The sequence below is a fragment of the Aquila chrysaetos genome, chromosome 25 (genome assembly GCF_900496995.4).
Source record: "Aquila chrysaetos chrysaetos chromosome 25, bAquChr1.4, whole genome shotgun sequence".
Lineage (NCBI taxonomy): Eukaryota > Metazoa > Chordata > Aves > Accipitriformes > Accipitridae > Aquila > Aquila chrysaetos.
This window is the reverse complement of record NC_044028.1, coordinates 19,036,966-19,061,824: the sequence shown is the minus strand read 5'-3', so window position 1 is coordinate 19,061,824 and position 24,859 is coordinate 19,036,966. Positions and strand designations below refer to the sequence as shown.

The 24,859-nt window shown below is 56.9% G+C and overlaps 1 protein-coding gene across 9 annotated transcripts in view; it reads right to left on the bottom strand.

Annotated features, from left to right (window-relative positions):
* LOC115335940 (ankyrin repeat and fibronectin type-III domain-containing protein 1-like) overlaps positions 1 to 24,859 on the bottom strand; it is a 258,206-nt gene that overhangs the window by 8,785 nt on the left and 224,562 nt on the right. For all 9 annotated transcript variants that reach the window (XM_030002306.2, XM_030002305.2, XM_030002301.2 and 6 more), the window contains 9 exons: positions 7,600 to 7,801; positions 7,088 to 7,295; positions 6,582 to 6,776; positions 6,200 to 6,313; positions 5,465 to 5,562; positions 3,938 to 4,028; positions 1,667 to 1,774; positions 1,246 to 1,345; positions 499 to 631 (listed from right to left, as the gene is read on the bottom strand). In XM_030002306.2, coding sequence (XP_029858166.1) covers positions 499 to 631; positions 1,246 to 1,345; positions 1,667 to 1,774; positions 3,938 to 4,028; positions 5,465 to 5,562; positions 6,200 to 6,313; positions 6,582 to 6,776; positions 7,088 to 7,295; positions 7,600 to 7,801 — 1,249 coding nt within the window. The remainder of the gene's footprint in view (positions 1 to 498; positions 632 to 1,245; positions 1,346 to 1,666; positions 1,775 to 3,937; positions 4,029 to 5,464; positions 5,563 to 6,199; positions 6,314 to 6,581; positions 6,777 to 7,087; positions 7,296 to 7,599; positions 7,802 to 24,859) is intronic.

Genomic DNA, 24,859 nt, shown 5'->3' with positions numbered 1-24,859 from the left:
CTGGGGTGGAGGGGAAGCTGCTGCCAGCCGAAGGCAGCGGTGGTGCATGATGCCCGCTTGGCTCAACCCAGAACTCCCGGGCTGCTACTGGCTCTCGGCACTACTCTGCCCCGCGGAGCGCATGAGGGCAGTGGCACAGCAGAGATCCCGGAGGCAATGCTGGGAAGCCCAGGAGCCGCCACATGTTGCGCTGTCTGGTGCAAGTAGCTTGTGCTCCCTTTGTGCACGTGGGGTGTCCCCTGACTCTGCTCCCAATCCGAATCAGACCCAGCCAGCCCCGGTGAGAGCCCCACGCATGATGGGCACTGCTGCCTGCGCAGGGAAGGTGCTACCATGAAGGTGCTTTGCAGATCGTGACGCTCCTGGAGGACACAGTGTCCGGGGTGGTGGCCATCATCTCAGCAGCATCCAGGGTGGTGGCCAGGCAGACAGAGATGTGTCAGGAGACATGCTGCTGCCATGCCCCAGCACACAACACAGGGTCCCTGGGCCACCCACCTTGGTGAACCAGAGAAAATCCTGCATGAGCAGGCAGGAGTAGGTGTCATCAATCTCCACCACGGGGATCTGGTCTTCATGGGTCACCAGAATGTTGTCGTCCTTGTAGAAGATGGCTGTCAGGTAGAGGCCCCTGCATGGGAGGGAAGACAGACTTTAGTGTCACCCCCAGCTGCCAGCTTCATTTCCCAAAGGGTCTCTCTCCTGAGGGCAGAGGAGGTGCCCTGCCCCAGGTCTCAGCTCCTCTCCAACAGCCCGTGGCAGAAGAGGCATACGGCCAGTACAGTAGCAGGAACAGGAACCCAACGCTACCAGCAAGGCAAGCCTGGCCAATGCCACGGCTGATGCCATGGCCAATGCCCCAGCCAGCACAAGGGAGGGCGATGCGGCCCAGCCTGTGCAGGAGACGCTGGGGTGCCTGGAGGCCAAGCGTGAAGGTGGGTGGTGGGAGGGTGGTGGGGTCTAGAGAAGGGTGGGGTGTTGGGTGATGCTTGGAGGTGGTGCAGGGATCTGGATACGGGTGCAGCTTGGCCAGTCCAAATGGAAACACCAAGGAGAAACATTTGATTTCTGGGCAATGGGACTCATCTGCACTGACACTGTCAGCTTCCTCCAGGCAAGGACGCACCTTTGAGCACCCTCCGCCCCCGGCTTGCACACACAGCTCACAGCTGCACCCGGGATGGGCAGCCCTATGTCCCCGCTGGGAAAGGGGCTCTCCACCACCCCCGTGCACCCGCCTCTCACCGCTTCAGCGTCTTGAGAAACTTGCTGCCGGGGTGGAAGAGGTGCTTGAGGCTCTTGGAGACTGAGTGCTTCCTGCTCTGGGGCTGGTTCTTGCAGGGCTCTGGGGAGCAGAGAGCAGAGGATGCTGCAGCAGGAGATGAAGAGCTGCACCAGCAGCCCACAGCACGGCATGCCAACCCAGTGGGAAGGCTCTGCCAAGGTCCCACTGCCTGAGCTGTCTCCCTCCTATGCTCATCCTGGAGGACACAGTGTCCGGAGTGGTGGCCATCATCTCAGCAGCATCCAGGGTGGTGGCCAGGCAGACAGAGAGTGTCAGGAGAGATGCTGCTGCATCTCTCCTGGTACCACCCCAGCCCCCCGGACCACACCACAACCTTGGGGGGCCCAGCTGGATCCCCCACCCCAGCCTCCATGCACTCACCGTGGCAAACGCAGTGCTGGTGGACAGTCTTCACCTGGCCCAGCAGATGGTCCAGAGCTTCAGCTTGTCCCCTTCGCCGGGGGGCCCGGCCGTCGTACTCCCGCCAGTCTGTGGGGGACAGACCAGCATCACCCCTTGGCCTGGGGGAAAAAGGGGTTCCTGTCCCCTCCTCCCCATGGCACGTCACCTCCTGGCACCCCACCCGGGTGTCCCACAGGCACGGCACGGCACAGCATGGCATGGCAGCAGTTGTGGGTGCTGGGCACCTCTGGGCGGGCTGGGCTTCAGGAGATCCCCAGTTTTGTGCCACTCTTCCCAGAAGCACCCAAGCTCTGCACAGCAGCCCGTGGCCACTGGCCACGCTGCAGCACGGCAGGGACATGGCAGAGGGAAAGAACAAGGTCCCGTCTGTTGCTGCTGCACTTCACTGGCCTTAAAAAATAAAATTCTTTCCAGTGTCTTCCTCCAGGTCTTCCCTGGAGCTGCAGCTTTCTCCAGGCGAGTGCCGAGAGCTGGGCTCACCTCGGCAAACACATAAATAAGCTCTCCTGCCAGCTCCACCCGTTGCGAGATGGCAGCAGGACCAGGAGCAGGGCCAGGGACCCGCCGGCGCTTCTACATTAGCTTTACATTAATTGCTTTAAACACCCCCTGTGTCCTGCCTGCTGCTGTTTTCCATGGAAAGTTCAGCTCTGTTAACTTTGGCTGGGGCTCACCACTATTTTTAGGAGCTTTAAAAACACCCAGGGAGGTGCCTGACTATATTCTGCTGGGCCAGGGAGGGATCTTTACTGAAGGGAGAAATATTAATGGAGATAAAAATAAATAAAACCCACTCATGTCTGATTCACTTCAGCCACACTCTGTATCAATGCTGCATGGATCTTGGTCACAGGGAACGTGACCTGTGCAGGATGGCAAAGGGGATTTAAAGTGGGTGCAAACACGATCAACACCCGCTGCCAGGACAGAGTAAAGCCAGGGCAATGCAATGCATGCGTAGGCTCGCTATATGCATTCATATACATGCAAATGTATTTTTGCATCTTTCCATACCAGTGCCATAGTGCTTGTGTATCTGCAGCTAGAGCTACGCACGGTGCCTGCCCACCTCTGGCCCCACTGCCGTTCACGTGCTGTCAGACCTGCATCTCGACCTGCACGTGGTGCATTCACGGCTCACGTGCAGCAGCGTGGCTGGTCCCTCGCTGCCTGCAAGTGTGGTGGCAGGGGCCGTGTGCCCACCGCCCTGCTGCCTGCTCGTCGGGATGGGCTCAGCCTCCCCAGATGTGCATGGGGCTGCTCCTTACACACCCGATGGCGCCGATTCCGCAGGACCGCCGTGCAGCGGAGACCCGTCTCGGTGGTGAGGGGCAGAGGCAACCTCGGAGCCCGCTCAGCCCTGAAGTTCACCCTTCGGGGCTGCTCCGTCCAGTCCATCCCTTCTGGCCTGTCTCCCCCAGCACCCTGGGGTGCCTTGTGTGACATCATTGGGTGGCTTTCCTCTCCTCCGCTTGCCATGGTGCCAGCGTGGGGAGGTGACTGCTGACAGCCCAGAGCTGGGCTCTGGTGGGGCTCATGACCCCCATCCCAGCTCAATGCCAGGGAATGCAGGTCCCTGGGGCTGGGCTGGATGGGCGAGAGCATGCAGTGGCACAGGCAGGACTCCAGGCCCACTGCCACCCAGGACCGGGATGGCTCTGAGCCCTGGGGTGGCACTTCAGGGGCTGAGCTGGGGCATCCCACCATGTCACACCTCAGCACGTGCCTAGAGTGGTTTTGCACAAGTTGGGCCACTTCGGGGCAGATATCATTGAGGCAGTAGGGACCGACCCCTCCCAAAAGCTGCCCTGCGCTAAGTTACAAACCTCTGCTAAAAAACACAGGGGTGTTTTTCCTTCCTACAGAAGAGATGGCTGCATTGCTTTCCTTTTAACTGAGAAAGCAAAACGTCCTCTCTCCTAGCTTCCTCCTTAGGATGAGCTGATCCAGGTTGCCTAAAATGGCTCAGCCTTTACCAGGCAGCCAGAAGAATTTCAGATTGAAAAATCAATATTTGGCAAAGCTCCTGTCAGCTGGAGGCAGCATCCCGGACCCCCGGGCACAGCCTCCCTGCCTGGCTTGAGTCCCCAAATGCTGCCTCTGCTCCCCGGTCCACTATACCCCATGCCAGCAGTGAGAGGGACCCCCGGATGGCACAGGGAGCTGCTGCTTTCCCCCATCCATCCTGAAGCTGGTGCCAGCTCCTGCAGCATTCCCAGTGGTACTTACTGGAAGGGATGGCGAAAGGGGGCACGGAGGCTTGCGGGGGACCCCAGCCCTTCATGTTGTAGGCAGACACCTGGACGTAGTAAGCCGTGCCCTGCGAGGAGGGAAGCCACACTCAGCTCACCGGCACCTCTCCCAGCTCAGCATGCGAGGGAAGGAGGATACCACTCAGCCCAGTACACCAGTACACCACAAGAAGTACTAAACTGGGAGCCTGCAGCCCGGGTCACCAGCTCTGACCTCCCCCAGCTGTACAAAGCTCTTGTTATCAGACACTAGAGAATCCCCACAGCCCGGGTGGGTGGTTTTGGGGGAGGCAGAGGAAGGATGGGACATTGCAAATGCCCCTTGCCAGGAGATGCTTCCGGCCCCAAAGACTTGGGGCTTCTGCAGCCTGGAGGGTCGGGGTGCTGCCTTCCCGCTGGGATGTCCAAGGATCTGGCCCCTGGAGACAGGGAGCTGGCCCAACATTGTCGAGGGTTTGTGGCATGGCGACAGTGATTAAAGGCCTCTAATTAAAGCCCAGTCAAGCTGCCAGATGTTGCAAGGCCTCCAGGCACTCATGAAGGCGGACAGGAGCCTGTGAAGCAGCTCTGAAAGCATGATTGATGGGCTCAGGCCAGCTCCTTGCAGCGGCGCTGCTCTAGGCTCTGCTCGAGCCCTGTCCTGTCGTGCACCAGGGCAGTTCTCCCACCCCAACAGCAGCTCCTGGGCTCCAGCAGCGCTGCCTTGGCTAAGCCTCTCTAACCTCATCGAGGGCTTTCCCTGCTCCTCGAGCCGGTGGTCCCTGCCTGCCTGCATGCCCCGGAGCTTCAGCGCTGCACCTCCCTAGTAAGGGCAATCCCATCCATCCCAGCATCTCCCCACGTTCCCATCCCAAGCTCCATCTCACTGCAGTTCCCATCCCGCCCCGTCTCCCCGCTGTTGGTCCAGGGTGGCAGCCCCTGGGGAGCGGACAGCTGACAGGCAGCATGGCCCCTGCGGTTCTCAGGGAGATAAAACAGCGGGGAGCCCCAGTCCCAACCAGCCCGTGACCTTGCCGAGCTCCTGGAGATGGAGATGGGGCTGGTCCCCCCTCTCCAATGAACGACGGGGCTGGTTGATCTGTGCGGGTGGCAGAGGAACGAGCTGCTGATTTATGGCCCAGGAGGACCACGGGTGGAGATGGGAGCGGGGTGGGGGACAGAGGATAAATCAGGCGCTCGGTGAATGGACCCATTTTGCCTTTCACTTGAGAGTCCCCAGGCACCCTGTGCAGGGGGTTTCCCCATTGCCAGGGCGGCCATGGCTGTGCAGGGACAGACGGATGTCTCTCTTGGCCCCACGCTCTTAGCTCTGCCCACAGGCTGTGCTGAACATGGCACGCACCGTGGCACAATCCTTTTCTTCATGCTGGAAATGACAACCCATCCCCTCCCCGCATCGGCTGCTGGGAATGACCCACCGAGCTGCACCGTGGCCAGTGGCTTTTCCCGACTGTGGTCTCTCCCCCCGCAGCCCAAACCCCCGCGGGGCACCCCAAGAGCTCACCGACACCAGCCCCCGGATGGTGAAGTGCAGGTTCTTCAGCTTGTCGATCACGGCCTCCCCCAGCGGTGGTGAGAAAGTGGGGGAGCAGCTCCACTCCACTGAAAGGAGAGAGACCCCAAGGTGCCGCACGGCCCTGGAGTGGGGACAGGCTACCAGGGCTGGCTGCAGCGCATCGGGGCCAGCAGCTGCAGAGGGACCGCAGACAGCACCAGAGCTGGAGGCAGCTGAGCAAAGGCCGGGGAGAGGGGGAGCCACAACAAGGGGGGTGGCATGGGGAGCTGCAGTCCTCCTCAACAAGCCATGCCAGGCAGGGTCAGCACCCTCAAGTGATGGGTCAGGAGTTGGAGATGGGGGAAATTCTCCCAGAAGCAAAAAATATCTGGTTTAAGTGGGTGAGGGGCACAGGAGCGGCAGGATGGCAAAGCCCCCTCAGTGTGCAGGATGAAGGGGCAGCAAACAAGTGGCACCCCGAGTTTGGCCTTGGTGCAGGACGGTGGTTTGGCCTAGTTCAGACTGTTTGGGTGGTGGCCAGGGTGTCCAGCAGCATGCAGCCCTGGCTCCTCCTGCGCTCGAGCACAAAGGCAGCTTGACAGGGGCTTGGCAGCTCTGCCCACACCCCCAGCACGCTGGCATGGCGTGCACGGGGTGAATGCCCCAGCATGCCCCACTGGCACACTCAGGGCACCTGCCATGGTTGTGTGTCCCCAACACTGTTGTGGGGACCCTGGTCCTTACCTTTGTACTTGGTGACGACGGCTGAGTTGATGCTCAAGGGCTCCCAGAAGGTCACCTGCACCGAGGAGCTGCTGGCCACGGAGAGGTGGACATTGGTGGGGGCATCCGGCACGCCTGGGGACAGAGACCGCAGGGACCACTACGGCAAGGATGGTCACTCTGAACCCCACGGTGTCCCTCCTGGGCCTCCCCCCGTGCCCAGGGACACGTTCCTGGAGCACTCACCCCCTGTGCACCCATACAGCAAGACTGGCTACAGGGTGCAGGGATCCTCTAATGGGTGCTGGTGCAGCCCCGTTCCTGGACCATGCACAGCCCTGCTCCTTCCCCCTGCGGTGGGGACTGCCCCCCAGGTCCCCCAAGCCCTCCTGCAGGCACTCACGGGCATGCTCAAACCCTGCCTTCATGCGCTTGTAAAGTCGGTATCGCCACTCCCAGGCCTTGAGCTGCTTCTCCTTCTCCGAGCAGTCAGCGTTGGGCGCCTCGTTCACCACCTGTGCCGTCAGCTCGTTGACGCGCTGCTCTGCTTCCCGCACCAGCGTGGAGAGGTGCAGCGAGCGGCTCTCCAGGCTCACAACTGTGGCGTGAGTGGGCACAGCAGTGAGTTCCAGGAGGGGAGCCAGGAGGAGGAAAGAGAAGGTGGTTAGGGCAAGCCCAGGCTCTGCTGGCACCAAGTCCCCACCCCAAGACCCCATCCTCCCCTCCATGTCCTGCTCCTGGGCTCCACTTGAGTGCATGGCTCTGCTCGAGCCCCTGCTATAGCCTGCACCCGTTTCCCAGAGCACAGTGACCACCTCCCCACCCGGACTCAGCTGCTTGGGGTTCCCCACTTCACCAGGCTGGAGACCCAGGTGATGGGCACGGCACGGTTCCCCCACACCAACTCACAGTGCGGACTCTCCTTTGCTCCTGCCTGCAGCAGGGCCCTGGCGATGGGAGCATTGTTGGTCATGATGGCAATGTCCAGGGGCAGTAGCCCCTCACTGTTGGGTGTGTTGAGGTCCAGCTCCTCGGGGCTGTACTGCTTCAGCAGCTCCTGGACCCTGTCTAGGTCCTGCAGCTCCACGGCCTCGAAGAGGGCGGCATTACTCTGGAACTGGGTGGAAGGAGAAACGCAGGTCGGCTGAGCACAGGGCACCCTCCTCCACCCCACCGAACACCCTAGCCCCTCACCAGCACCCCACAAACCCAAACAAGGTGGGCTGCCCTGGTCCCAGGGGCTCGGGAGCACCAGCTCTTTGCAGGCACAACTGGATGATGCTGAGCAAACACCTGGACCAGCTCCAGCTGAACCTGCTCCAGGGCAGCTTCCACCCAGGCATCAGCATCACCCATGCACGGACCCTCCATCCCCACCTTCCCGGCTGCAGCAGCGCTGGATGGAGCCAGCGGGCACTGACCAGGTAGGACTTGCGGAGCTTCTCCTTCTCGCCCCGTCCCGCCAGGCTGCCCTCGTCGAAGGATGTGTAGTTGACGCGGAATTTTCCCGACAGGTTTCGGTAGAGCCTCTTGGCCGCGTTTGGTGAGGAAGGGCCCTGTGGCTTTCTGGCCTGCGCCAGCTGCAGGTCCCTCATCTGCTGCGTCATTTTAGGGGAGGATGACCTGGGAAAGGGCAAGGAGGTGTGGGGAAACGAGGCACGTGAGGATGTGCCAGAAAGGCAGAGGCACATCTGCGGCGTTGGGACCAGGGCATGACCCAGGAGAGCCAGAGCAGTGCCGGGGCAGCACCGATGCAAGTGGCTGCAAGGTGGACGCCGGTGCCAGCAATACCCTCATCCATCTGTTATCAGCCGAGGCCAGTCCGTTCCCCTTTCCCACTGCTGCTGCTGACCCTGGGCGGGTCCTGAGAGGCTCGTATGAACCCTGCGGGTGAGACATTTCCTTCCAGACCCAAGGGCTGGGCTGGCCCCACACTGCCCTTGAGCTGGGATGCCCCAAGCAACTTCAGGCTGCTCAGCTCTGCAACCAGTCCCCATCCATCACGCTGGGGAAACCTCTCCTTACTCCCAGTCTCCACCACCCAGCTCCTACAGAGATGGGCTGCCCCATCCGGGGCTGCCCAGACCCCCTCGGCAGTAGGGGCCACACGGACTGACAGCCCCCAGCCCCATGCTGGGTGAGTGCTGCCCACCACGCATTTGGCTTGGGATGGCCTCATGCACCCTCTCTGCATCCATCCTACTAGCAGGAACCTGTCTCATGTGCTTATTGCTGTCCCTCAGCCCTCTTTGGTACGTGACTTTCCTCAGGGTCTTTATTCCAGCAAAGGGCATCCTCTGAAAGCAAAGTGAGAGCAGGGAGTGGACAAAAGGCCATTTCTAATGGCACTGAGACAATGCCAGGTCCCAATGGGGACCAGTGACCCCCAGTCTCCTGCTCACCAGCAGACTCAGGCTCCACAGCTGCTCTTCACCTTCTCCATCCACATTGATTAAGCTATAAAACCTTTTCTCCACTCTGATTTTGATTTCTACTTTAAATAGTGATGATAACTATGTACAAGTCACTAGGAAAGCTGGCATCTTTTCTTGGCTTCGTAGAGGGGGAGCTGCCCCTCTCCCTGCAGCCATGACCCTCATGTCCCCACCAAGACTTCATCCCCACTGGGCAAAGTCCCCTGTTTCAGTACAAGCGTGGCCTCACTGCTGCATGGGGCTTTTGCCCATGAGTCATCCCTTACAGCACCGAGGGTTTTCACTGGCGTCAAACATCTGATCCCCTTCTTGCCGTAGCCCGTGGCACAGTTCCCAGACAAGGAGCAACAGGTCTAAAGAGCATTTAGTGCAACTACGCTTAACACAGTTTCTCTTGGTTTTGACCTCATATCCCTGTGTATAAGGTCAGATATTTTGGGGCAAGGTCTTCCCCATATCACTTTATTGGTTAAATATCAAGCAAGGGGTAAGCGTGATAAAAAGCATGACAGTTGTCTAGGTCATGCCAAAATGCTACCGCGAGGCTGTGCCTGTGATGATGATGTTTATAAAGCCATCATCAGGAGGCAGGATATTAATAACAACCTCGCTACATGCTCTTCATCATCCTGATTTCAGATTAGGCACAGTGGGCCGCACAAGGCTTTAATGATTTTACCTTTTATTACTGTGATATTTAAAAGCGGAAAATGATGGGGAGGTTGGCTTCTGCCAGTCACTCATCTCACTGGCTTCAGCCTACGGATTTAGAGGTCTCGAGTGCGGCCCAAGCTGCGGTGTCAAGTTGCTGCCCTGGATTCCTCCAGGGATGGGCATTATCTGAACGTAGGGCTTTACGGACCGGACAGATAGCGAACACCAACCACGTGAGCTTCAGGTAGCAAGACACCCCTAAGCGACCATGGGGAGGTTGGTGAGATCTGTGCAGCAGGGTCCTGCTGGTTCTGGTGGGGAGGAAGGGGAGCATCTCTCTACCAGCAGAGCATCACCATGGTGGGAGAGACCTGGACAATGCAGGGAAGGGCTGGAGAAGCAGCCCTCGGCTCACTGGGACCTACCCAGGTCTGGACAGAGAGTCCTCAGCTTACAGCTGTGGCAGCCTGAGCACATCGTGTTTCATCATGGACATGGAGCAGCTCCTGGCACGGCCACTACTGAAGGCTCCTCATGCCAAGGGCTCCACACATGGCACATACAAGCCTCTAGAGATGGCAAGTACAAAATCCCAGATATCAAAGGAGCAGAAAATCATCACGCAGCTCTGCTGTCACCAGTGGACAGAAAGTAAGAGAGAAAAGCCACCCCTGCCTGTGCAGGCAGGGCACTCTGGCAGGAAGAAGAGGCAACCAGGAAGGCAGGTCCTGACCCACGGACCAAGCCCAAGAAGCAAAGTGCTATCTGACATACTTAGGAAAGAGAAATAACTGACTTGAGAGACTCTCCAGCAAAACCTTGCCCGTTCTCTTGTGTTTAAGAGCTCCCTGCTGCCTAAGTCCTCCTCTCTCCACCTCCAGCTGCTGCTCGGAGGTGAAGATGGCTCTTTTAACAGGGTTGTTGACAAGACGCCCAATTCCGCTGCGGTTCCCCTTCATCCAAGGAGGCAACAATGCTCTCCCACATGAGGAAAGGAAGTAAGACCCCAAAAGTACCTCTCTGGAAGCTGGAGCAGATCCCTACTCCATCCATGTCTGCAGAATCAAGGTTTAAAAAAGGAGTGGTGCTTTGGAGCAAAAGCACTTTTTTACTGCCAATTAAAATATATGGCAAATGACCCCATACAGGCAGACCGCACAATTTGGAGGAAGTTCTCTCAGAAATGGTAGAAACAGAGGCCACACAGAGAAATTTCTCACTATTTTCCCTCATCTGATTTGCTTTTAATGAGAAGTAAAGAGACGGAAATTATTCAGAGCTCAGGAGTGAACATCTATCTATATTAAACTGGCTGCCCCAAAGATAAAAGAGTTTCCTGCCCTGTGGTTATGAGTCATCTGGACTCAGTGAAATAGTCTTGATTTATCTAGAGCTAAACTTTGCGGTGGAGCAACTGATAGCTGAAAACAACACCCGCAGATGTTGTGCCCTCAAGGTACAACCAGCCAACACCAGCTCGCCCCAATGGTAAAGCCCCATCCTGCAGGGAGGTGGTGGGAGGAGGTCCCACCTCCTCTGCCTTTCTAGTCTCAGTGCAGCTGAACTAAATTTATCTCAACCACAATCAGTTCTTGTTGCTAATTATTTACCTACGTACTGCAAACACCGCAGCAGGGGACGGGTGCTTTGCCTGCCCCAGCAGTTCAGTTTTCTGGCCATGGGATATGTTTGTGACCACCAGGGAGGTGGTGTGGACATCAGGTCTGCAATGCCATAAATCCCCATACCAGCAAACTCCGTCACCCTCTCCATGGAATAGGCTGAGGTTCTGCGAACGGATGCGTTAGGACTGGCCAGACCCATCTCATGAAACCAATGTAATGAGGATTTTTTTTTAAAAGCACGCGAGGATGGATGTGCATATGACAACTTCATTTTATCCCTCCTTCGGCGATGAACACAGGCGAATCCACTGGGTAGTTTCTAACACTGTGGTTTTTGCATATTCTGGGTTTTAATGTTTCCAACGCTGCAGATCTTGGCCTAGTAAAGAGTGTTAATAATTGTTGTAATTATGTGATTTTTAAGTGCATTTTGTTTAAGGGCGTAGCCTCTCCGAGCCTCCAGCAGAGAACCAGTCCATGTCAGACAGGGCTGCTCTGTCCCGCTGGCAGAGCCCAGACCCCGGGCTGGCTGGAAGGAGCCCTGCCTGCCCCAAGCCCAGCGGGACCTGGACATCCTTCCCTGAGCACCCACGGGGATGGCCCACACCGGGCGCTCGCTGCACCAGAAGTACAAACCCCAGGGGGACAGTGGGCTTCGTCCTCCCTGCCGCCATGCGCTCCCATCTCAGGGACAGAGGCTGGAGGTACCTGGGCAGGCAGGCGACGACCATCCTGCCCGCAGGTCACCATACCTGGCTGCTGGGGACCACAGTGGCCATTCCATGCCACTTCCCACCAGTGAGAGCCCGGGCTGTGAAAAGACTCACGTGCAAGCGATGCTGTCGCTGGTGGCAATGGCCTTCCAGCCAAAACCCACGGCTGTCCGGTCCCCACCACCCCCCATGCCAGCCGTGGAAAGGATTAGCTCACAGATGCCTGCCCGCACTGGCAGCGAGAGGGCAGACTCCCGCACGCAGCAGCAGACATCAGCTCAGTGCCACACTCCTGTCCTCAGGGTAAACGTGGGTGGCTGTCACTTTGGGAAGCTGCTCCCCACCGTCCGCAGCCTGATGCAGCAGAGAGAGAAGCTGCGGGGCTCTGTGTGTGAGAAAAAGGGAGCCCAAAGGACAGAGGATGAAAGGTGTTAATGCTTTGAAAGGGTGAAAAGGCTTGGGGCATGGAGGAGGAGAAGGACTGGGTCCTTGCAGAGCTTGTTGTAGCCTCATGGCGCTGTGGATGTCAGTGGTATGTTAGCACAAGCTGCCAGGGATGCTGTCCTGAACCACGGTCCAATTCAGTCCATGGGGTTATCCAAAAAATGAACACGCAAGGGACAGGAGAAGCCTAAAAGCCAGTTATCAGGGAGAGCCAACCCAACCCCACACTGGGAGCTTCCATCAAGAGATCAGCTGGCAAGATCAACATACAGGCTGTTTCCAAAGAAATCTGAGCACGAGAGGTCTTTTCCTTGCCTGAGCACACTTAGCCCAACCCCGCGACCAGGGCCACGCTCACCCTTGGTGCATGCAGGAAATCACACACGTGGCCACAAACACTCGGGCACCAAATACTCCACAGCAGATACCACTCAAGCTCCTAACACACGAACACTCTTGGCTCATGGGGACATGAACCAGAAGCCCAGCGTCCAGCATGAAGAGGAGCTGCTGATGCACTCGCATTTTCCACTCTTTCTGCCTGAGTATAAGCAATTTTTCAGGACTGGGGAAACAGAGACTGGATCCAAAACAGAGCATGAGTAGGGGAGCTCTTCCAAAAGAGTGGGATTTCATAAGCCACCAAAAGGCACACTCAAAGCTAGGACAAAACGCTGTGCTTAGCATCCCTGCAAGGCAGCAGGACTCATGGGAGCAGCCTCCACACCAGTTACCCATCCTGAGGTGTGCAGATCTCAAAGGTATTTAAATATTGTGCAGTGACCTGGCCATGCAAAGATGGAGCAAAACACTCCTGCTCCACGGAAACATCTGCGTGCCTGGAAAATGCACTTGCTTATTGAAACCTGGGTCCAGGGAAAGGCACCAAACCAGATCCAGGGCTTTGTTTGTTTGTTTCCTACAGATTTTCTCTTTTTTCCCCACTTGGCAAACCCACTGGGTTTTGTTTTGAATGGAGCTGAAACGAGCATGCCTCTTTTGTTTAGCAATAACAACTAACTTATATAGATCCCGCTCCTGCCAGTACATTTTTGTTTGAGCTCCAGAAGCCCAACGCTATTAGCCCAATGTTCGAAGGAGCTCAGTGTGGCTGCAAGGCCAGGAGATGCTGCACAGCACCCCGGTCGGTGCAGTCTCCTGAGCATCAGGCACCGGTTTAGCAGTACTGGTATGGCTGCACGTTGTCTCTGCCATCTCCATACCAGGCACACTGTGGTGCATGTAGGTGCTTCTTGAGGAGCTCGTGTCCCAAGGCAGCAGAGAGCAGACCCCATGGCCACGCAGCCCACCGCATCATGGCACGATATTGGATTCGAAAGCTGGCTCTCAGCAGCTTGGTACCTGAATAAGCGGGAGGAGAAGAGCACATCCTGGGCGAGATCTGCACCTGCCAGTGTTCAGCGCCCTGCACCTCTGCAGAGGAAGAAGTGGAGGATCCCCCCGTGGGAGCAAGAGGGGCTCAGCACCATGCCTCGCCATCCAGGCTGTTCCCCAAATCAGGGTGCTTTTGCATCCCTTGGGAATACTCATGCTGGGAGTGCAGCAGCTGTAGTGTGCAGTGAGAACCCCCTGGGACCAGCCCTCACTCGGCTGCTGGAGGGGCTGTGGCAGCAGGGAAGCACACAGGCTGGACAGGCCATGTCCTACATCACGGGGCTGGTTGGTGAGTCGGCAGTGTCCTCCCGAGGCACATCCACGTTCTCTGGTGTAGCACAGAAGGGAAAAGCCTGCCAGCATGGCTTGCCCCCACCACACCTCCCTTCTAAATCATAGGCTTTGAATTTGGGAGAGACGGAGACTTCAGGACTCCAAGAAAGGTTCGGAGCCAACCAAGTAGATCTCTTGCTGACAGTCTGCAGAGGCCTCCCATAAAACACCCCATTTCTGTAGGCCTAGCAGTATGTTTGGGGGAGGAAGGGAGCAGAGACACTCGAGCAAATTCTGCTGCAACACAATAACGCTGCTGCTTCTTTCTTTTCTTTTCTTTTTTTTTTTTTTTAATTAAGCATCCCAATCACAGTTTTTAAACGAGCCCAGAAGGAGCCTGTGGCTCAACCCCCATTAAAATATGACCAAAATCAGACAGTTAGTTCCTTGGTCCCCTGTGAGACTCTGCCATCATGGTTGGGACTGCCATCATGTACACGCCATAGTCACAAAGAGGCACTGTCCTGGCCATGTCCACACACGTGTGTCCCTCCTGGGAAGCTTCAGACCTGCCTGCACATGCAGCATTGCCAGGACACCAGGACACTTCTCCTTGGTGACCGTGCTAAGGACAGTGCGCAATGGCTGGCTCTCTAGCCAAGACAGACGATGCTGATAGTACCATCAGCCCGTGAGTGCCAGCCTTAAGCTGCTCTGAAGGGGGCACTGGCTGGCACAGCCTGGCTCTGGGCATCCCAAGCCATCCCTTGAGGGAGGGGAAACATAAAATGCCAGAGACCCACATGGGTTCCATCTGCAGACCTGGGTCAGGAAAGAGATGATAGAGCGGAGAAGCAACATCCACATCAGACCCTCGGCTCTGCACCCCAGCCCAGCTCCGCTGGCTTCACTGTTTTCATGAGAATTTACCCCAGAAGAGTTCCTGGCCTGCCCAGCCTGGAGGCTCGCACCTAGAAAATCTGCTTTTCTGCTTTGATGCTACCAAATTTCTGTGGGGATCAAGCTAAGTGGTATGTGCATTACAGACTGAGGGTGTCCCTGCCTGGAGGGCTGCTCGGGTTGCAGCATTCCCCTGTCACCGGCACCACTTGTCCCTGGGGCACTTCCCTGTGACAAAAGCCCCCAGTCCCTCCCCACCAGCACGGGCACTGGGGATGGCAGATCTGCCCTCGGGAGCTGTGCTCAGGCCTGGGCTCCCACCTCCCAGGCAGGGTAAACCCCGCTCCCTGTGCTCCCCACAATGCCAGCCTTTAATTGCTGCTTGACATTAAGTATCTGAACAAGGAAGTCTTGGGTAAATGTTCTTGCTATGGGAACACACAGTGCTGAGTCTCTTTAATTACATTGTTTTTGTTTGGCTTTTTTTATTAGTTGTGCTGTGGCTTCCCCTCCCTGACAGGCCAGTGAAGCGCACGCTAAATATGGCCGGGTTTAAAGTCTGCCGTGAAACCCGAACCGCGGCACCAGACTGGCTGGACTCGGTGCAAGCCAGGGTTACGCGGGACACACATTCCAGCCGCTGCGGTCCTGCTCCGGCCCCGTGCCCCCCCCCCGTCCTGCTCAAACACCCGCCATCGGAGCAGCTCAGAGCACAACCACCACGCTCCAAAACACCTATGCAACCTCCTGTTCCTCATCCCACTAAATCCTGCTGGGAACACAGCCTAACCCTTTACTCCACGGACCCCCAGGCTGGCCCATCTCCATCATACCCATCACTTCTACACTGGTCCCCATCCCACCCCGTCTCCATCACACCCATCGCTTCCACACTGGTCCCCATCCCAACACGCCCTGCCCCACACCTGCTCAGCCCACCTCCAGGCTGCCCCTCAGGGCCAAAGAGCGCTCTTCCCACCGGCCATGCCGCTTTCATCTTCCTCTGCCCCCCTTGTTATTTTAAAGGCATTCCAGAGGATGCTGTCAGGCTTGGATGTGGTTTGGTTGGGTTGTTTGTTTTCGTACTGGAGGTTTTATGATCGCACTGGGAACAAGCCCTAATTGAGCTGCAATTCGAATTGCAGTCCGTGGGTATTTGTTTCATTTTTGGAAGGGCTTAAACGGCAGCGCAGCTTAGGCTGGAGAACGCATTTGGTTTTAACTGGAACCTGATGGAGACAGGACTGAGCAGGACGGGCTGCCCCAAGCCATGACCAAAGCTCATGGGGAAGCCCTGCGCAGCCGCCCCGGTGCCAGGTACCCACGGCAGCAAGAGGCAGCGCTGGGTGTGACCGCAGCCCTGTGACCACCCGAAAACCCTGCTGCTGCCGGGCAGGAGGCAGACGGAGCCAGTCCTCTGGTGCCAAAAGCCAAGCGCGCAAGCCCTGGGGCCTGGCTCGGTTGGGGCTTGCAGATACCCTGCAAACCTCTACGTCCTGCAAACCTCTGTGCCTGGCAAACCCCTGCGTCCTGGAAACCCCTGTGTCCTGCAAACCTCTGCATCCTGCAAACCCCTCCGTCCTGCAAACGTCTGAGCCCTGCAAGCCTCTGCGTCCTGCAAACGTCTGAGCCCTGCAAACCCCTGCGTCCTGCAAACCTCTGCGTCCTGCAAACCCCTCCGTCCTGCAAACGTCTGAGCCCTGCAAGCCTCTGCGTCCTGCAAACCCCTGCGTCCTGGAAACCCCTGTGTCCTGCAAACCTCTGCGTCCTGCAAACCCCTCCGTCCTGCAAACGTCTGAGCCCTGCAAGCCTCTGTGTCCTGCAAACCCCTGTGCCCTGCAAACCCCTGCGTCCTGCAAACCCCTGTGTCCTGCAAACCCCTGTGTCCTGCAAGCCTCTGCGTCCTGCAAACCCCTGTGCCCTGCAAACCTCTGCGTCCTGCAAACCCCTGTGCCCTGCAAACCCCTGTGCCCTGCAGACCCCTGTGCCCTGCAGACCCCTGCCCCCTACAAGCTGCTGCACCCTGCAGACCTCTGCACGGCAGGGTCTGTGACCTTGTGCTCGCCCAGCACCCCAGAGGGAGAGCTCAGCACGGCTGCCCAGGCTGCTTGGCCCTGGGGGCTGGCTGGGTGCTCCTTGCAGGAGTCAGGAGCTGCCTCCAGACCTGAGCTGCTCGCAGGGACCAGGCAGCAGAAACGGACAGGACCTAAAGGTCAGCACCCAAACTGCCCTTCACAGGATTTACGTCGGTGTCAACTTCTGCTGACCGTGCCCCGCGGCGACTGCCAGAACTAGCAGTTCAGCCCCAGCACCCAAAATGTGCCTGATGCTTCTGGCACCTGCAACCAGCTGGACCTTTGCAGGTAGGGAGAGGAGGACAGATTTCTAAAGCACAGAGGGACTGGCCGAGCACCTGCTCTGCATTGCAATGGCGCTTCCTCCCGTCCTTCCAGGATCTCACAAGCCCGGATGCTGGAGCAAGTCAACAGTGCTCTGGAAGACACCTCCGACCTGCTGGCACCATCCCGGCTAAATCAGACTTCCGCATATTAAAAGCGGATGAGCAGTGGGGACTCACGGCCCCTCTTTCAGAGAGAAATCCTATCCCAGCTTGGCCTGCCAGGAACGAGCACTGCTCTGTGCCACAGATGCATGTGTGCAAACTCTTCTCGGGGGTATCAAATGCAGAAGCTGAGTCATACGACGCCTGGTCTCAAAGATCACTGAAGGCAAAAGGAGGGAGAAAACAGTATCTCTGTGGGGTTGCAGGGCCCCAGCTTGAACCCAACCAGAGTAGAAGGTGGATGCCCAGTGAGGGGATGCTCAGCCGTGAGGCCGGGACCCAGCTGCCATGCTGGGAGGAGTGAGAAGGGATGTAACACTACACTCATCCAAGCTTGGTCCCATCCCCTCGCTCAGGCCCTGACACCCACTTCTTGGAAGCGAGCAGGGCAGGCTGCTGGCAAAGCTGCTGTGGCAACCCCAGCCTGCACAGGGCCAGCAGTTGCATCTGAGCACCGTCCTGATGGGAGAAGGGGCCATGGGGGCTGGGATGGCATTGCCCCAGCTCCTCTGAGGGCTGCCGCCATGTACCCACACCCCGGCAAAATGCCCGGGACCCCCGGGAGCCAGGAAAAAGCACTAACTTGTCTTCCCCCATGATGGCTCGAGCATGCGTGCGAGGGATGCTCTGCATTTCAGCATGGTCTCACACCAGGGTAACATCCTGCACTGCCTCCTCCTTGGCCCTGCTTAGACTCACTGGGGCTTTCCCCGCTGACGCTGGCTCCTCTGCACTGCTGTGCCCTGATCCCGGGATGGTGGGGCTCCACAGCACCCATGCACCCAGACCCCCTGCTATGGTTCAAACGTTGGCTCAGCTCCTCGGTCTGCTGGAAGCAGGGCTCCTGGGAGCCACATCCCTGCTGCCTGGCCCTGGAGCTGCAGCTCGCCCGGGCACGGGGGCACAGCCACATGCCACGGGGGCTGAGACCTACACACTCATCACAGCAGTGAAAGGCAACCAATTTGAACCCAGACTTGCCGGGATGACAAGCAAATCCTTTACCCTCCTGCGCCACCTGGTGCCACCAGGAAGAATATGCTAGTGAGATTTGACTTCCATCCAAAACCGCATCTTCTCCAAACCCATGAAATTGTAGAAAAGTGGCCCAAGAAGGACTTCTGGAGGTCATCTGAGCTCTCTCCTCCATACCTGTGGCTGGTCTCCATCCCCAGCCAACTACATCCCACCTGCACTTCACAGCCCTCCATGGGACCTCCCCAGCCCACCACTGGGATGTCCCTTCTGGTGGAAACCCACCTCTGGTCCATCGTCCTACCCAAGCCATCCAGCTAGACGGGGACCAAGCTGCTCGAGTGCGCCAAAGCTGCACGATGGAAACCAGCACCGCTGGCTGAAGACTTCCAGAGCTGCACCCAAAGGGGTTATAAAAGGCAGGCCACAGACATTGATCTCAGCGGGGAAGAGGAGACGACGGCCAAGACACAATGGAAGAACAGACAAACACACATACCCGGCTCCAGAGCTGCTGCCCAGCTGGTAAATGTTACTGGAGTCAGAAAACCCCTCTCCCGCTGGAAGGCAACCAGCAGGAGCCAGCCAGCAGCGCTGGGCATGCTGGCCGCTACCCACAGGGTGTCCCTGGCACCGCTACCAAGAACAGCTACTGCCCCGTTGGGGATCTCCTTGGACTGCCGGTGGCATGTTCCAGGCTGGCTCCGCGTTCAGCACAGCTTCATGCCAGGATTTGCTCCCGGCTCGCTCCATGACCAGCTCCCTGCCCAGCACCCACTGGGGTCTTCTCTGACCAACCCCACCATGTAGCCCTGGTGTCATTCTCATACTAGCACCACCCAGCGCAATGCCAGAGGAGCTGGTTCACTGCCACCTAACTACAAAACCACTCACGTATGCCAGAGCTGACCTTCCCTCCATGCATCTCCAGTGGAGTCAGGGTCCAAAGGCTGCAGTCCAAGACGAGAAGCCAACTTTTTTTTGCCATTTTGCTAGAAAACACCCCACAAGTGCTCGAGCACTCTTGTAATGGCACTAGCTGGGGAGACCCCACCACCAGCCAGGACTCCTTCCAGCTGAGGTTTGCCTGCTGCCTCCATCAGAGAGGAGCTCTCCCACCTCATGCGTCACTTTATTCTCCCTCCAGCTGCAGAAAGCTTTGAGATACCATCAGGTGGAGAAAATCAAGCTGAGGATAACGGAGACTGTGGAGGAACTGTCAGAGCCCCCAGGACAGCAAGTAGAAAACATTTCCACCCTAATATAAAAGAGCAACATTAAAAACCATAGTAATCACCAGGTCAGACCTCCGACCATCAGGACATGCTCATCCATCCATGCATCGACGTGACCAGTGCTGCTAAGCACACCCGTGGGAGAGTCAGGCATGCAAATGCCCTTTCCTGAGGTCTCGCAGGACGTGGGAGCACTGGGAAACGCTCTCTCCTCTCATTGAGCGTCGCCGCTGCTTCTCCTGGTCTAGAGACATGACACTGCCCAAGCTGACCTGAGCTCTGTTCCTTGCTCTGCCACTGTGGGTGAGAGGCAGGGGATGCCCACAGCCAGTGCCTCAGTTTCCACGCATGGGAAATGGAGATGAAAACAATGTCGTCTTTTGTAAAGTGCTTTGAGACTTGCTAATGAGGAGCACCAAACAACCGCTCAGGCTCCCTGCAGTCACCATTCCTGACCTGAACTCGCATGGGCAAGGGAGTGCCTCTAGAGATGGAACGTGAGGTGCTCGGTGCAGCTGGAGAGCAGTGGGTGCAGTGGCCAGTCTCTTTGTGGATGGGGAACTTTAGCAGCTAGCCTCTGAAGAGCTCTTCCAAGCATGCACAACCAGGCCTTCCAGAGGCTAACAATTTGACCAAATCTGTGTTGATTTCCACCAGGAATGCACCAACCCTGCCAAATTTCAAGTCTTTTTTCCAAAGTGTGGAGGCACCAGAAGTCCTCAAACAAAGAGACGGGAGGAAAAAAAAATCTGGCAAAGCTACCATTTTTCCCCAACCTTCTGCTGAAACTTGGGAAGAAAAAAAAAAAAAAAAAAAAAAAGCAGAGAGAAAGTTCAGCCTGAGGCAGAGCAAGCATGGAAAAATTCAGCCCAAATAGTTAAAGTCTGGCAAAGGTATAAGCAAACAAACTTCCGCTGGAAAGTGTTATACAGCCTTAACAACAGGCGTCTGCTGGCTCTGTCTACAATCAACGCATCGGGCGAGAGGTGCCCTCCTCGCCCCTCCATGGCAGCACACGAGGATGACTTCACTGCAGCACAGAAAAGCAAGGGTGGCAGGGGCCAATGGCTGCAGGTGGCCCTGGAGATGGGAGGTAGCAGCATGGGGCGAGAGGAGACCACTCTGACCCCAGCACCTCAGAGATCTCTCAAAGCACTTGGGAGATCCCTGTTCACATGGTTACACCGAGCAGGAGCTTCAACCCAGACATAAAACAGCTTGGGCTCCTCCATCATCAAGAGGCTGGGGAACATCTCACAGAGCTGGTGGCCCCAACACATGGTGGGTGCTGGTGTCTTCTTTGTCCCCTTTGCCATCCCCTGAATGGCAAAAGCGGGGTTGGAGGCACCCTGCTCATCCCACCATGCTCCTCATTCTGCTTCTCTGGGCTGTGTGCTGCAAGACAGCTCCCTCGGGACCAAGATGCCTACAGACCTGGAAAGCCTCTCCAGGTGCCCACTGCATCCTGGCACATGCTGGCCTGGGATGCCACACCTTGTCCTTCATGTTAACACAGGCTGGCTCAGGCTGCAATCACACCTTCCGATTTACTGTGCCCACAAGCCCTCAGCCCAGAGGGTTTCTCTTCCTCCGTTATCCCCGATTTTTCTGGTGACAGACCAAATGACATGGTATGAACACAGACGTGGAAGCTAGCAAGTGTGATCTCCAGGTAAAGTGCAGGAGTGAGACAAGGCAGGGGGATTTAACTCTTACCTCTGTCACACACCACCTGGGTGACCTTGAGCAGGTCACTAAAGCCCCGGTGCTGCAATGGGGTGCCTACCATCCCCCCTAAGACCAGGGAGAGCAGTAGTTATGGCAGCATGGTCCCAGCGTAGCCGAGGGACAGCTCTATCTGTCCACTGGCGTTTCTACCTGGGGTGAAGAGCAGCTGCTCAGGCAGCAGATACCTCCTCCATGGCACAGCAGGAGGATGAGGTGAGCACGCCGGTGCATGAGGAAGGCAGCCTTGAGACCCCTGCAATACAGCATCCTGTTCCTGACCTGCCTGCATCGTCAGGAAAGAAAACAGCCAAAGAAACTTGACGAGTTCATGTGAAGTTCACCGGAGTGGAGCTCTGCTCCATGAGCAACACTGCTTTTCTGCTTGCCACGAGCCTTCCAGAGCTCGTGACTGGGACAGAGCAGGGCCAGGAGAATGCTGGGAGGATGGGACCTCTTGGCAGCATCAGCCTCCCACTTGCGCAGAGAGCAGGCAAGCGCTCCACCGGCTTATCCACCTCCTCGTGCAAGGAGCTCCAAGAACACGGCTCACAGCTGAGGTTCCCTCAGACACCCCCTTGGACAGCCAGCAAGACACCGGGCGTAGACAGGGAAAGCAGGAGCATTAGCTAAATGTCACGCCAGCTTATCTGTGTCCAGAAGCAGCCTCCTTGCTTCCCAGGATTTGGCCCGCTGCTTCGCAGGATTTCAGTGCACAGGGAAACCTGACACAGCTCTCCTAACCACAAGCACCCGCCTGGCATGGGGCATGGCAGGACTTGGCTCCGAGCTGCCCCCAAAGCGTGGCAGTGCTGGCAGCCCGGCTTGCAGCAGGGAGGATGGAGCAGGAGGTGGGCTGGCTGCCTGTGAGGGGCACGGGGCAGTGACAAGGAACGCCATCAGCATCTTGGCAAGTGTTAGACCTCAGATGACCTGCTTGCTCACCAGCAAACACATGCCTTCACCCAATTTCACTTTCTGACAAGGTCCAGAGGCAGAGCAGTCCCTCCCAGCACCAGAAACCCAGCCAAGCCTCACGGGGCTGTCTCTGCCGAGGCTGTTCCCTGGCACAAGGTAGCAGGGACTGACCCCCTTGATGAGTCTCTCCTCCATCCTTCATCTCCTCGCATCTTCTGACATAGGCCAGGCTTGCAGAAAGGCTGAAGGCTCCATCACACAGCAGGTGTGAGCACCCTCTGACTCCAGAGCCTGGTGACATTTAAACCCCAAAGAATTTAAGATTATACCTGCTCGGATCTCCCCAGACCTAGAAAGAGTTGTCTGCCCACCTCCACTCCTGCCACTGCCTCTGACCAGAATAACTGCCTCCTCTTCCCCAGCGAAGATGCTGATGAATGAGAACACCACTTGGGGGGAAAAAAAAGACTCAGTTTTTAGTAGCTACTTCCCTGGGTAGAGGAAGTTCCAGCCACGCAGGACACTGCATGCAGCGCAGAAACCTTGACCTTGGCGCTCTTTGCTGAAGTGGTAACATAAGCCAACAGCTCTAGATTGTGATCCCAAACTTGCAAAGCCTAACAGTAAAGTTCGACCTGCCAGCTCTGAGCTCGGAGCCAGTCCACAACTTGTCCCTGGGGCTGGGGAACAGGTTTGCTGGCAGAAGACCCCAGTTACCAAGTGTCCTCATGCAACAGCCAGCTCCTTCATCAGCAGATCTCAAAGTGCCTAAGAAAAGAGGTCAGCATTGCGGTGCTCCTTTTAAAGAGTGAGAAACCGAGGCACAAAGAGGGGCAGATCTTGCCCTCAGTTGTTCAGCGGGCCAGGAGAAGCCAGGTCCTCTATGCCCCAGGCCAGTGCTTCATCCCTGTCCCTCAGCCCAGGCCACTCTCCTCTGTGAGAAGACGGGTGAAGCTCAGAAACTTTGCTGAGTCAGTTTGGGTCCTGGCTACTTCAGCACTTAAACGTGGAGCCTGGGGGTGGAGAGGAGAAACAGGACTGCGGGAAGAGCTGAGTAACCACGCTGCCAGGTCTACCTGCAGTCCCTGCCATCTCACAGGCTGCAACAACCACACGCTCAGAAACCTGTAGGGTTTGCATGAAGAACATCAACTCAACAAGCCACAGCATCCTGCCAAAGGTAATGATGACTCCTCCTGGGCCAGAGTCAATCCTGATAACGCCAAGAAGAGATGTTTCTTGGAGCTCTGCTCAGCTCAGCAGCTGCTCTGATAGCCATGCTTAACAAGTGCTACCACATACTGTCATGTTCATTTTTCAAAGCTCAGAAACAACAGCTTTTCACAGCAGACCATCAGCCAGGAGCCTGCCCTGACTTCAGGCAGGAGAGATTTGCCTCCCAGCTACTAACTGGTGAGCACTTACAGGCCCTGTTGGGACACTTCTTGGATGGAAACCAGACTCTGAAAAGACCTGGAGGGGGCTTAGGTGAACCTCCGCACCATGGGCAGAGTGAAGACCATGTGCGGTTTCTCATGATGACACTGGCAGCTGCTGCCAAGTGTCCAATTCCACTTTGGACAAAGCAAAGCATGAACCTTGCCTTTTCCTGGCCCAGAAACTGGAACTCTTACCAGATCTCCACTATTTTGCACTTCCCACATGGAAAAACCTCCTCCACATTGCCCAACAGCTCTTCGTGGCTGAAGATCTTCATCCCTGTTAACAGTGCAAATAAAGGCAACAAAGGCAAAGTGGGACAGGGAGAGGAACGCCCCCAGGGAGTGAGCTACTGCAGGACGCACTGGGGTAGATGGGGGAATATTTCAATGTTAGGGAGAATAGGAGGAAATCTGGAAATGAGGAGCAGAGGAGAGCATAACTGCTTCTCCCTGACCTCCACTAGGCATGAGGCTCAGCAGATATGGAGTTCACTTGGGCTCGCAAACCTCCTCTGAAAAGCAAGCAAGCCAGCAGAAGAAAGGCGAGTAAGAGGGGTGGGTATGAAGCAAAGCAACAGGGAAGAGTGAGTGTGCAGGCAGCAGGAAAGGCTCAAGCAAAGGTGGAGAGAGATCCCAACACACCCAAGGACCTGGTCCTCGGTGTCCCAAGTGTCCTGGGCTGACTCCTACCTCCAGTTTGGCCTCCCTGCTGAATGCTGCCCATCCTGCCAGCATCCAAACCAGTAGGTCCAATATTGACCTGGCACTGAGAGATGCTCTCCAGGAAGATAAACAGGAGGTTCCTGAAGCTTTGGCAGGCAGAAGTGTCTCAGCCAGTAGGGAACTAATAGCAGAGAAAACCTGCACAACAGGGACTACCACTGTTTAAGGGACAAGGAAGGATTCAAAGTACTCTAATACCTGCCGGCTGTCAGGACTATCTGGAAATGTTGATGCTTCTGCACCTCCTGACCCCAGTGTCCCCAGCAGCATCAGCAGCAAGACCAGTGATCCCTTCTGCTCCCAGGGCAAAAGCTGTCCCCAGGACCGGGGGAAGTGCAGCCGGGCAGCCCCGGGGCTGGGGCAGACTGCCTGCCTTGCTGGGGCAGCTCCAGACACACAACTCATCTGCACTGCCCTTCCCTGGGTGCAAATCGGCTCATGGAGAAGCCAGGTTCAAAGCTGGCAGGTCTGAAGACCTGACCACTAGTAGGAAACCAGGACTATTATTGATATTCCCACTAAAAGAATTCTATTGAGATACTTTTTGTGTGCTGGCTAAGAGGACTGGGAGAGCTAAGACCCTCCAAATCCAGTGCACTGACACTATGGGAATACCAGCTGGTGTGGAGGATCCATGGGCACACCAGGAAGGGCTTGACTC